Source organism: Nicotiana tomentosiformis, chromosome 6 (assembly GCF_000390325.3).
Source record: "Nicotiana tomentosiformis chromosome 6, ASM39032v3, whole genome shotgun sequence".
Classification (NCBI taxonomy): Eukaryota; Viridiplantae; Streptophyta; class Magnoliopsida; order Solanales; family Solanaceae; genus Nicotiana; species Nicotiana tomentosiformis.
This window is the reverse complement of record NC_090817.1, coordinates 147,380,347-147,392,540: the sequence shown is the minus strand read 5'-3', so window position 1 is coordinate 147,392,540 and position 12,194 is coordinate 147,380,347. Positions and strand designations below refer to the sequence as shown.

Below are 12,194 nucleotides of genomic sequence, written 5' to 3'. Positions count from 1 at the left end.
TATACGCGGTCGTCGAGTAATAAAGTGACTAAAAGTCGGATGTCGAACCCACGAGGACTTATGATTAACTATTAACTAAATTAGACTATCCTAATTATCTAAACAAGAATTAAATCTAAAAATATTTTATTCCAACTAATTAAATAAGAAAAATATAAATAATAAACTTTGAACAGAGAAAGAGCAGATTTTAATGATATCAATGTAATGAAAACGATCTAGGGTTATGGTCTATCTAACAATCCTATTGTATTCTTCAATTGAATTGACCGACTAATTTATCTAGCTTATTGGTTGACAGGGTTAATATTGCTCATAAGAATCTGTCGAGTTCTTACTCGCCTATTCCAGCTAACTTAACGCCTATATGTCTATGGAGTGAGAATCAACAAGAACGCATTTATAATTCCTGTAAATCAACCAAGCAAGGCAATTAGGTATATGTCTATCCTAACCACGAATCCGTTCCCCGATGCCCGAGTTCAAGAACTTGCCCTACTCAATCCTATATGCAATATAGAATTCCCACTTTCGAGTTCAATTCTAGATTCGTAGATAATATTCAATTGGTGATCAAGCAATTAAATAATTAAGCGCAAGATTGAATAAATAAACTAATATGATAAATCAAGAAGTCAAAATCAATATCCGAATAACAATAGTCATGAAAGAACCACAACCCTAGAACGTGAAGTTTAGCTCCACATAGACATGGTAGCCAAACAACAAATCATATAAAGAAACATAAAAATTACTAAGTTTGGTGGGAGAAAGATGAAACTTGATGAATTCCGGCCTCCACAGCTTTTCGTGGCTTTTTTTCCCTTCCCAATATGTTAGATAACCTAAAAGAGGCGTTTTTAGCTTATATATTGCGTACAAAAGTCGTGGGTCAAAGCTCTCCTATTCCTAGTCCAATTCGGCTTCAGGGATTGATGCTAAGGTGGATGCGACGCATCCACCTTGTCCTCCATTTCAATTTTTTTGCCTGCGAAGGTGGATGCGACGCATCCACCTTGTCCTCTATTTCTCAGCTTTGCATGCGATGGTGGACGCGACGCATCCAGCCTTCTCTTCTACTTCCCAGTTTCGCACGCGATGGCGAACGCTATGGCCCAACTTCACTGCTAAGGTTGCATGCAGGATGATGTTTTCCTAGGTTGGATGCGACGCATCCAACCCTTCTTCCTCTGGCTAAACCACCTTTTCTTCATATTTTGCACTCCGAACACCTTAAATCGTCACACATAACTTAATTAGTCATCAAACCAATAATTATACCATGTTGGGCGTTTTAAAGATTAAATAACATCAAGAAGTGGTTAAAACATGGGCAAAGTAACATCAACACATATCGAAATATGCCAAACATCAATGACATCTGTCTACAAGCCTCTAAGAGTGCATAATTTTCATAAGGGTCAGGACAGGGCCCCGCCATACCAATTAATACATATCCAAATCATACTGACCAAATAAGCAACTCCGGAGCAAATGGAGCGCACCAATACCTTCCGTTGAGCTGATAGCCAACTTGGAGGACTCTCAACTTGTCTATCGTGACCTGCGGGCATGAAACGCAACGTCCCCAGGCAAAGGGACGTCAGTACAAATAATGTATCGAGTATGTAAGGAATGAAAATTAGTAAATAATAGGCATGAGAGAAACATGGAGTAGAAGACTCAACATGTAAGTCTGAATAACTCTATGAATCATTAACATTTACAATGTCATGAATATGCGTATAAATGTCATACCATTAGGTATATGCGTTCATAACATCGTCAAGCCTCGGAGGGCATCCCATCATATCATCTCGGCTACTGTGGGCAAATCATCAACGTATACCAGCTGATCAGGTGGTGGTGCATATATAACGCCATAACATTTTCCCATATTTCATATACATATAATATACGCGTATATAACGTCATCTGGTCATGGGTCAATGTTCATGTATAAATGAATGAAATGCATATGAAATACGTTAATAAGATTTCTCGGAATGTCATAAAATCAATATGCCTTTCGGATAAACTTCATCAACTACGTATTTTTCTGAGACCCATGAACAGAAAATATAATAATAATTCACATGGGGAATCAAGAATATAGACACCCCTAGTATTTCTATGAATAGAATCATTTATGGAAGTTGTGCATTTGCTCGTTTCGTTTGTATCGTATTGATCATGCCAAAAAGAAAGAAGGGATAGCCTTAACATACCTGAGCCGATTTTCTTGACAATCCTTCTAACACACGTCAATTGTGACAACATGTAACGGCGGATCGAAGTAGAAAAAAATTCGTATGATATTCTTGAAAAAGATTGCACCGTATTCCTTAAAATTGCAAAATCTCACGCTATATTGTGTTATGAAATTTCAAACGAAATATTTTGAGGCTCCATCGTTAGCAAGCTTAGCATAACGTTGTTGGTCTAATTCTAAGCATGCCATAACTTTTCCTATTTTCTAAATTACATTACCAAATAAGGAACCAAACCAAGGTAGTTATCCAAAGGACTCTTACGTGTAAACAAGGCAACTTGTGTCTTATAACTCATCATTCACGTTGGTGACACTTTGTCTTGGCTTAATGCCACGTGGCAGCCCCAAAAAAATCCTTATCCATGTAATCCTACCTAATATCACAATTATACCCACAATTAAGAATTATCCCAAATTACTTAAAATACTACTTATTTTTAACACACTGTATACACCTTACTATCATGGTCATGTGGTACCTTGTATGGTACTAGTTCATAAATACCGGGTATTATAGCTCGGACCGTATTTTATCTCAAAATGACAAACTTCGACGAAACTCATTTTCTTCGATTTGCTTACTCTCTCACCTTCACGAATTTACTTATCACTTGTTTGAAATAGCATAATACTTATAACCTTCAAATAATCTCATTCTCGAGCTTACGCCGATTAACTTACGACGAAACTTTAACGTACGAAAATGCGGGATGTAACATCTTATTTCCGAGCTTTCATCGATTTACTTATAGCATACTTTCACGTAAAAAACATGAGGTGTAACATCGTAATCCTAGTCTGTCAATTTTTCGTTGACAATTTTTCGTTGACGGTGTACTTGAGTTTCTTGTATCCACCATGCCGACATGCATTTCATATATAATGGCCTCTAGCACCCTAGATGATTTATAGTTCGCATCAAATCTGACAATAAACTTTTTGGTGATCCATGGCATAAAAATCAAAATAATTTTAAGTGGTTTCCACATACCATGAAATAGAATTTATCCAGTTGTAAAATGCCAAGCATTGCAAGGATGAAACCAATTTCATAAAAATTAGCCATTTGCACATCAATCAAACAAATAAATTAACGCTATTAAGATCAGATCGAGCAGGAGGCAAGTCAAAGATCCTCCTCCAGTCTGCCCTTCAACTTCATCCTATATCAATTATTTCTTCATAGCATTAGACTTAAATCAACTGTTTAATAACAAAAATCAAACACACCAAAAGAAAAAATGGAATACGAACAAAACTAACCCGGAAAGCTATTAAGGCAAATCATGACAGCAACAATTTTTTTTTTTCCGACTAAACCTTCAATAGCCAAAAAATATTTTGATATTCAAGACATACTAAAGAAAAAGTAAGGAAAATTAATTACCTTACAGAGATAGATAAGAAATTTGCAGTAAAGATATCTTGTCATAGTGGTGGAGTATAGAGAGAACATTGGCGCTCAAAACACATGAATAATTTAACCATAAAACAAAAAATTTCAAAAGTAAATTGAATTTAAAATCTCAGTATTAACTTAAAAATAAAATTAATCCTATGGATAATCTGCCATATACAATAGTTAACAATAAACAATATATGTCACTATTAGCTAGTAAAATCAAAAAGTTGAGAAGGACATACCTTTGGCAAAAGTGAATATCGATAGAGCGAAGAAAAGAAGAGGAAGAACTTGAGAAGCAAAAAAATCACAGAAGAATTTACAAGTCACAAAGAACACCACGTGTAGGGCTAGCAATACAAAGTCATCTTTACACATTAACATGAAATTATAAAGGTACCCTCAGACTAACTATTAATTCCAGGGAAAGCACACGTGTTGACCCGGAGGAGCATGTATTCGCTCTTATTAAGAAGTAGGAAAACACTCCATAGTAAAAAAATTATTTCTAAAATTCAAATTCAAACAATTTAAATAAAAATTACGACACTCTAATCATCCCCCGTAATACTATTTTCAACATATTCGATTCTCTCAATTATTAGAACTGGAAATTCCATCACCACATTCAAAAAGTAGAGTAGGGCCAAGAGTGACGTAATTGGCAAGTCATGTGCATGCGATTCCCATTCCACATCGGCATATTCTACCTCACACGTGTTCCCACATCTTTTCTAAATCCGTACATAACAAATTTCTCATTTTCTTCACCACTTCACTTCCCGGACCCACTCCCCATCTCTCGCGCTCTTCATGGATACTCTTCTTCTCCGCCGCCAGTCGCCGGCGCTGGCGATGGAGATACCGAACCCGAACCCGAAACGTCCATGCTGCTCCGCCACTTCCGGCTTAAACCCTAAATTCACCACCAGTTCCAATGGTTTCAGTTCCTATATCGATCACGACGTGCTCTTGGAATCGTTTCTCGGTCTCTCCGATTCCTCCTTTGACATCTCCTTCAATCGGCTTCTCGGTTCTAAAGCTTCCGATTCGGAACAGAATGATATGATAAACCGCGCACTTCGATTAGGATCTGCGCTTCTCGAAGCTGGCAAACGATCTGCCCGCGCGCGCGATTCCATGCATAACGCCGTCGTTTGGGCTCTTCCTTCCGATCTAACTATAAAAGTATGTTCTATTCATATATACCTTCTTTTAATTATTGGTATATACGTAATTGTTACAAATTGCAAATATGTGTAGCTTATAGTTACTAATCTGATTTTGCTAATGCTTGTTTTTTGCTTAGTTATTTTTCCTTTTCCAAAATTTTATTCTTTTGTTTCTGAGCTAGGAGTTTGAAATGTGTGTAGTTTGCCTATTCATTTCATGTTCTTTTTTGTGTATAGAATTTATCCTAATGGATGAATTATTTTGAGAGCTGTTTGTTTTCAGTAGTTGGTGTTTATTGATAATCCCGTTTATTATTAGTTATGTACAATCAGCGAATAGGATTGCTCTGGTTCGGCTTCCATACTTTACTAATCCTAGTGAAAGTAAGCCACTAGGATAGCTTTTGAAATGTGCTTTTGTTTCATTGTTTGAAATTTGAGGTCTATATTGTTGATACTTGATAGTTGTACTAAGTACTCAGATATTTGGTTATCCTTGAAGATTTTTATAAATTGGTTCATATAGAGTAGAATGCATAGAGAGTAGTTGGGGTTGAGGCATGGTTGTTCGAGTTGCTTGATATTTTTCTGTATCTGCGGAACGATGAATACTTGTATTATCACGGCATTACAATAAATTGGCGATAAAAATTGTTGATGGTAAGATATTGGCTATTACTAAATGTACAGTTGAGGATGGAAGCAATTTGTGCTTATAAAAATAAGATAATGTTTTGGTGGTTATTTTTTTTGGGCAGGTGTTTTCATTGCTTGACACCCAAAGTTTATGTTATGCTGCGATCACATGTTCCTTTTTCAAAAATTGTGCCGCAGACCCTGCATGCTATGCTAATGTTGACTTGATCACAGTGGTTCCTAGAGTCAATAATGCTGTTGTGGCAACAATAGTTCACCGTGCTGGAAATGGATTCCAGTAAGAGAATTGCCGTCCTCTGCTTCATAACTTCAATCTTCTTCCTTTTAAATTTTTTTCAGTTGGTTTTTAAAAGACTAATTCACATAAGAGCCCCGAAGAACAATAGTGAATTGAATATGCTGAAAAATACTGTTATCACTTTAGCGCTACAGAGTAGACCCATGAAAACATGTTGATTTAGGTCTTACATGAGTAAATGTTATGTAAGAGAGTGAGTAAAGGATGGTAACTACCTTATTCTAAGCGGATATCTCAAAGAACATTGGATTTAAGTGCACAAAAGTGGAATACTTGAGATGCTATTCATCTTGACCTCAAAAGGCTGTTATACAAAGAATATAAATTGGTATTTGCACTGGTGGACAAACACTGACTTTACTGAATCCAGGTCTCTGAAGCTGGGCTGTGTACCTGGCCCACTTGCTTCATCATCGGGGTCTTCTCAACCAATGGTTAATTTTATAAGGAAATCTACAGATGCTGCAGGATTCTCATGGAATGATAAGAGGTCCAGGCAGGGCAAAGAGTATTCTATTCTTACAAGGTCTTGCCTAGCACCTCTGAATGCTAATAATGGAACTCCAGGGTATTGCTCCATTCTTGATAAAGCGATGTTATGTAATTTTATGTACTGATTTTGTATATATAAATACTGTATAATATCTGGTTATTTATTAATTAAAAGCTGAGGTACTAAGTTGCTTCTTCGCTCTGCCTTCTTGGAAAACTAAGGGCTTGCTTGAGAAGGTTGCACCTGTACAATATCGAAAGACTGGACAATACTGCACTTAACGCTGCATTGTCAGCCTGCCCATCTTTGCTTGATCTGGAAATTGTTGGCCTGTAAGTATTGGAATTAATAGTTTCTTCTGTTTTATTCCTTTTTGGTCCAAAATTGCTATGCATACTGCTGAAAAGTAAGTAGAAGTACCATGGATTTAGTGTCTTCATGTCTGATTGTTGTTTTTTGACTTTCATTGAGAGGCTAAAGGCATTCATGAACAGGTTCTTGGTGGGGTATTTCTTTGTCTTATTAATCACTCAAGATAAGCATTTGAAGTTAAATAATAGGTGGCAGCATGAGTTCTCTTTTAGTTGCTTTGTGGGAACAGCACAAGTATAGCCTCATGTTTTCAGTTTGTGTTTGTTATTATTGTGAACGACACAAAGCCCAAGTGATTTAAGTACTTCGTCTGAAACACCATATTTTATATCACATGTTTCCGGTTTGTGTTTTTCATTCTTATCAACAGTACATTCCAAGTAATTGAAATACTTCGTCTGAAAGTCATTGGTTTGTTCAAGTAAAAAGCACATTACTTTCTTTATAAAAAAAAATAGAATAACTCACTACTTTTTAGTTCCTTCTGTCACAACTCATTTATTTTGTTGATCATTTACTTTGAATTCTTTGACAACAACATGGATAGTACCGGGGATCCAATAAGACCATAATTTGTTTATACTAAGTTCTAGTACAGTCATGATAAATTCTTATTCTATTTTTTTTTTTGTGAACGAATGGCTCCATTTCTAGTTTCGTCTCTAGTTTCAATGTCAGTGATTATAACATGAAATGTTTTGTTCATCTGATAGTCATGTGGAATTAAGGCAGACACTGGAGTCTATAAGTAAATTTTGTCCCCTGATTGAGCGTCTATTCTTTGAATCGTCAAAAACAGGTGCATTCTTTTATCCTTCTATTTGCTTTTCTTTTGCTTTCTCAATAGCCATTTAAAGAATTTTTTCCATATTCCACCTTTGTATTCAGGTCGAGACGACAGTTTGAAACTGCCAACATGCAGTGATCTAGTGAGCAATTGTCCTCGCCTATCTTCATTGGCCCTAAGGGGATTTAAGTTGCATGATTATAAAGCTCGCATACTCGTTAAGGTCTTTTTTTCGAGAATGAAGCTTTTCAGTATATTGATCTTCGTTTGCGTTTCTATCCAGTGTTTCAAGGCCTTGTTTGGGTCTGTATGCCGTTCAATTGGAATTACGTGGTGTGTAGCCATGTCTTACTATACAACTTGAGTCTAGTGCAGTGAAGCTATTTGAAGCTTTCTTGCTTCTAGCTCTAGCAAGTACCTAGCGCTGTCAAAATAAAAGGCTAATGTCTCATGCTATACTATTTCCTTTGTTGGTACCACCGTACCAGAAACCAGTCTAGACTAGCCAATACATGAATTTTGAGTTTAATCTGGATGACATTTGTCAATGGTGCTGATTCTTGCTAATTTAAGGTGAGTTGACAACTATATTAGAAGTTGCACGGTGAAGCTACTACTTTTGTATAGACTACATCAACACTGTTTTTGCAAGCTCGGCTTTATCACTTTAAGCTTCACGCTTTATAACACAAAGATGGTCGCATTGAGATTATCTGCACCATCAGTAACATAATGCTTGTTTTCATCAATGCATCAAATTTCCTCAAAATTTGGTACTTTTTCATTTGCCATTTGTAAAGAAAAGGAAGCGTTTATTTTAGAATCAGCCGCACATGGAAAGTTTTAAGAATTTTCTTAATACTTGCTTTGTCTATGGTTTCAAGGCTCATCCAGACCATGTGGCTGAACTGATGAGATCATTGACTGGTGTGTTCGGCGGCCTGGAAGTAGGGGTGGGCGTTCGGTCGGTTCGGTTCGGTTTTAAGAAATTCGGTTCGGTTATTTGGTTTTCGGTTTTGTAAAAGTAGTAACCGAAACCGAACTGAAATAAGTTTGGTTCAGTTCGGTTTAAGAAATTCGGTTCGGTTTTCGGTTTGAACATTATCATATTGGGCTCTCTCTATGTAATAATTGGACTGACGAATTTGTTGGTTTTCTTTCAAAATTTCGGTAAATTAGACTGAAACCAACCGAAAATTTGTTGGTTTGCTAATAATTCGGTTTTTCGGTTAACCGAACCAAATAAACTAATAACCGAAAACCGAACCGAAAAACTGAAATTTTAAAATTTTAAACCGAAACCGACCGAAAAAACCGAATAACCGAAACCGAAATAAAAATATTTTCGGTTCGGTCGGTTTTTTGGGTTCGGACCGAAATATGCCCACCCCTACCTGGAAGGGAATACTCTATTTTATTTTTAACAGATTCCCCTAGATTTAGTATAACCACATTTGCAAAAGTTTGTTGATCAGACAAACAAATGACTCAGATCACTAATGCAGAAAAATAGAGTGAAGTTCTTAGATAGGAAATAAGGCTTCAGTGATATCGATACACACTCAAGATAAACTATTTTAGCAGGGAGTGAGGGAGGGAATTTTTTCCTTTGTTGACACTATTCATATTCATTTAATTATACACCGTCCAATTTTGATTTTTCGTGGTTGTAACATTGAACTACTACTTGTTGATCCAGTCATTTACCTGGTTCCAGTGATCTCTCTGTGTTAGCTAGGTGCAAAGCTAGCTTGACTGCAAATAGTTTAGTTTACTGAAGAAGGAACTATAGAAACCTCTCCCCTTTTGGGGCTGTATGAAAAGACTGCACATTGGGTTTTTTAGCCTACTCTTTCTTTTGAACTCCTTAAGCAACATCGAATTAAAGCATCATCTCAGAATTGCTATCTGTTGAGCATTTATCTGTATACTGTTGTCATTTCTCTCTTTTGGCCTAATTGATAAACTCTCAGCTTGTGACATACTTGAGCCAAGAAAAAGTTGAAATGCTATGCTGTTAGCAATTTTACCCCTGATGTTGTTATTCACACTGGAACTTGAATGTTCCGTAGCCTTATAATTTGTCAGGTAACTTCGAGAAAATTTCTTAAGTTAGACCACCTTTGTTCGAGTTGGATTTTTCTACTCTATGTTAGAGTTTAGGAGGTGTGTCAAGCTATGTGTCAATCGTGTAAATGTTATATTTTGGGCGACTACAGTGCAGTGTTATCAAAGGCGAAAAGCGCAAAAAAGCTCTAAGGTTCGTTGGGGCTTTGCGCAAAGCGCAACTAAAAGGCGGGCTTTAATGAAAAAAGGCGCAACTGGAGAAAAAGTAAAAATATGTATATGTAGTCCAAGACTAATAATTATAAGCATGAATAACAAATATATGGACAAAGAATTTAAATTTTTTTTACGATAAAGCAAAATATCAATTGTTTAATGTCACCTTTTCAGGATTACACTCATTGGCAAGGAAAAGTATGCCATAGAGCATGCGACACTAAAGCGCCCACAAAGCGAGGCGAAGCGCTCAACATGTTTTGAGCCCCGCTTCAGGGCTTAAGCGCGCCTTTGACAACACTGCTACAGTGGTTGCTTTTCCAAGGGAACCTAATTGTACAATCCTCGGTTTTGTTTATTTTTGTAGGGATTTCGTAAATTGAGGTACATTGACTTTTCAACATCCTACTCGATTACTGGCGCTTTTCTCAAGTAGGTTTCCCATTAGGCCCTCCGACTCAAGTTTGTATATGAACTTACGATCTTTTTAGCACTATTTTTATTCTAATAGCATCCATATTACAGGAATCTAGGAGGCAGTGCGGGTGGGGGCTTACTCCAGGTATTGATTTTGAGGGATTGCATGCATTTGAAAGAAGTAAGTGTTCTTTCCCCCGAACATCCTCGTTTCCCATATCTGGTAGGAAATAAATGGGGAAGTAAGTCAAGAAAGGAAGTGGTCTAACTTATGTGCATTGTAGGTAGAAGTAGCAAGGTTATCAGCAGCAGTGCTTGCAGGGGATTTTGGGCATCTTAAATATCTTGTATGTATAAACTTCTGCTCATAACAGTCTTATTAAGAAATTTGCACCTTTCGTTTCCTGTTCTCTTTATTGATGGTTTCACTTGAACTGCTTTCACACAGGATATATCTAATCGAGAGGGCCTGGTATCTGAAGGTGACTGGTATCGTCGATGTTACAGCCCTAGGTAGTACAACTTCTAGTTAACTTTTCAACATCATTAAGAAGATAGACTTTTGACTTTCTGGTTGTGTGTGCCAAACAGCTTTATTCCTATAGCGCGATTGTCGGAAGAAAGGCCCGATTTATGTGTTTTAGCAGAGTTTCCTTTGGAAGGCAGGTTGGTTTGTTCTTCCATTACTTGAACATGAAAATAATTGGTGATCCACCTGTGCCATTTATTTGTTTCCCTTTATCCGTCTTTCACAGCTTTAATGATGTTGAACAACATAACAACAGTGATGTGAATAGCGAAATTAACTCCTCATCACACTTGAGCAGTCTTGCATCTGATAGCTCTTCATTCATGAGTACATCAGAGAGCAGTTATAGTAGTGATCAAGGTAGTGGCAGCGAGGATAGTTCATTCATGTATGAAGAAAACTCAGATGAGGTGGACCAAGGTTCCATCTAAGTTGGAAATGCCCTTTCACAAGTGTTGACTGCATGACAACCGTGTATTTGGTATTGCCTCTCTCTCTCTGATTCCCCTTTCCCTGGTCCTCCCTTAAAAGGAAAAAAAAACCAATCTGCAATAAGTATTTCGCATCCCCAGAGTAAGTGTTGATAATGCTACTCTGAATTGATTGTGTTGCCTATAGAGTTGCTTATTTAACTGGTTTTGATGTTGGTAACAGCATTTTCGGGGAGAGTATTCCGTAGTATAGCATCTGCTGGTGCTATTGAACATGGGAAGATAGTAGAGCCGAGTTGAGATAGAATTCACAAGCTCACGTCAACTCATTTTGCCTGCTTCATACGGTAGCCGGCAGTTGCTTTACTGAAGCAATACAATGACAGCGATTAGTTTTACCTAGATAGAACAAGGACAACTTTCTGTTCTTTCTTTTACTTATGAGCATACAGGCAAATCTGTTTCGAGGTCTCTTATGTGATGAAGTCACCAATCAGCTGTATACTTCTGATCAATTTTTTCTTGGGAATGTGCTTACAAGGCTGTATACTTATATCTACGCTGATAATTGAAATGCTGTTCCCAGATAATAAAAAAACAAGCAGCATAATTCTTAAAGGTGGAGACTAATGTTTTGCGCCATTTTTCTGTACTACTTATTTTTGCTCTTTAGGATGAGGGGTTGGGGACCGCCTGGGTCGGAGATGTCGAACTAAGAATATACTTATCGATGGGTCATTTTAGTTGCTTGGAACTTAGATTAATTCTAGGTAGCTCAAGTAATTGTCAGTACTATACATTTATAACTAAGAAAGCTTTCGTAAACCTTGAAAATCAATCTTATAAAGGACTTCTTTATTCTTTTGACACGAAAATTATAAAATCGAATGATATTCCTAAAACCCAACGTCAATTATATTCACATGGAACTTGATGTCATTGCCTGCTGAAAATCTTATCTCCTACTGGTGCAAATGGATTGTACCCACTTCTAACGACCAAGCTAATCTGAACATAGGTATTCAAAAGTTCGAATTGGCTTCTTTTTCACTCCATTGCATATTACTTCCTTTGAATTACA

At 37.0% G+C, this 12,194-nt stretch overlaps 1 protein-coding gene and 1 long non-coding RNA gene across 4 annotated transcripts; one reads left to right on the top strand and one right to left on the bottom strand.

Annotated features, from left to right (window-relative positions):
- Window positions 1–1,339: 1,339 nt before the first annotated feature.
- Window positions 1,340–3,910, bottom strand: LOC138893446 (uncharacterized). 2 transcript variants are annotated; one of them, XR_011408993.1, is made up of 3 exons: window positions 2,229–3,910; window positions 1,759–1,824; window positions 1,340–1,564 (listed from the first exon to the last, which is right to left on the bottom strand). It is a non-coding gene; the product is annotated as an uncharacterized lncRNA (long non-coding RNA). The 2 variants fall into 2 exon arrangements; XR_011408992.1 differs by having other exon boundaries at window positions 1,759–3,910.
- Window positions 3,911–4,423: 513 nt separating this feature from the next.
- LOC104095929 (F-box protein At4g02760) lies at window positions 4,424–11,731 on the top strand. 2 transcript variants are annotated; one of them, XM_070178026.1, is made up of 13 exons: window positions 4,426–4,862; window positions 5,605–5,780; window positions 6,172–6,369; window positions 6,516–6,626; window positions 7,380–7,465; window positions 7,555–7,676; window positions 10,104–10,168; window positions 10,262–10,334; window positions 10,438–10,500; window positions 10,602–10,666; window positions 10,745–10,819; window positions 10,909–11,163; window positions 11,337–11,731. In XM_070178026.1, the coding sequence occupies exons 1-12, from the start codon at window positions 4,488–4,490 to the stop codon at window positions 11,111–11,113; spliced, it is 1,614 nt and encodes a 537-aa protein (XP_070034127.1). In that variant the 5' UTR covers window positions 4,426–4,487; the 3' UTR covers window positions 11,114–11,163; window positions 11,337–11,731. The 2 variants fall into 2 exon arrangements, with proteins under 2 accessions (XP_070034128.1, XP_070034127.1); XM_070178027.1 differs by lacking the exon at window positions 10,438–10,500 and having other exon boundaries at window positions 4,424–4,862.
- The last annotated feature ends 463 nt before the right edge of the window (window positions 11,732–12,194 follow it).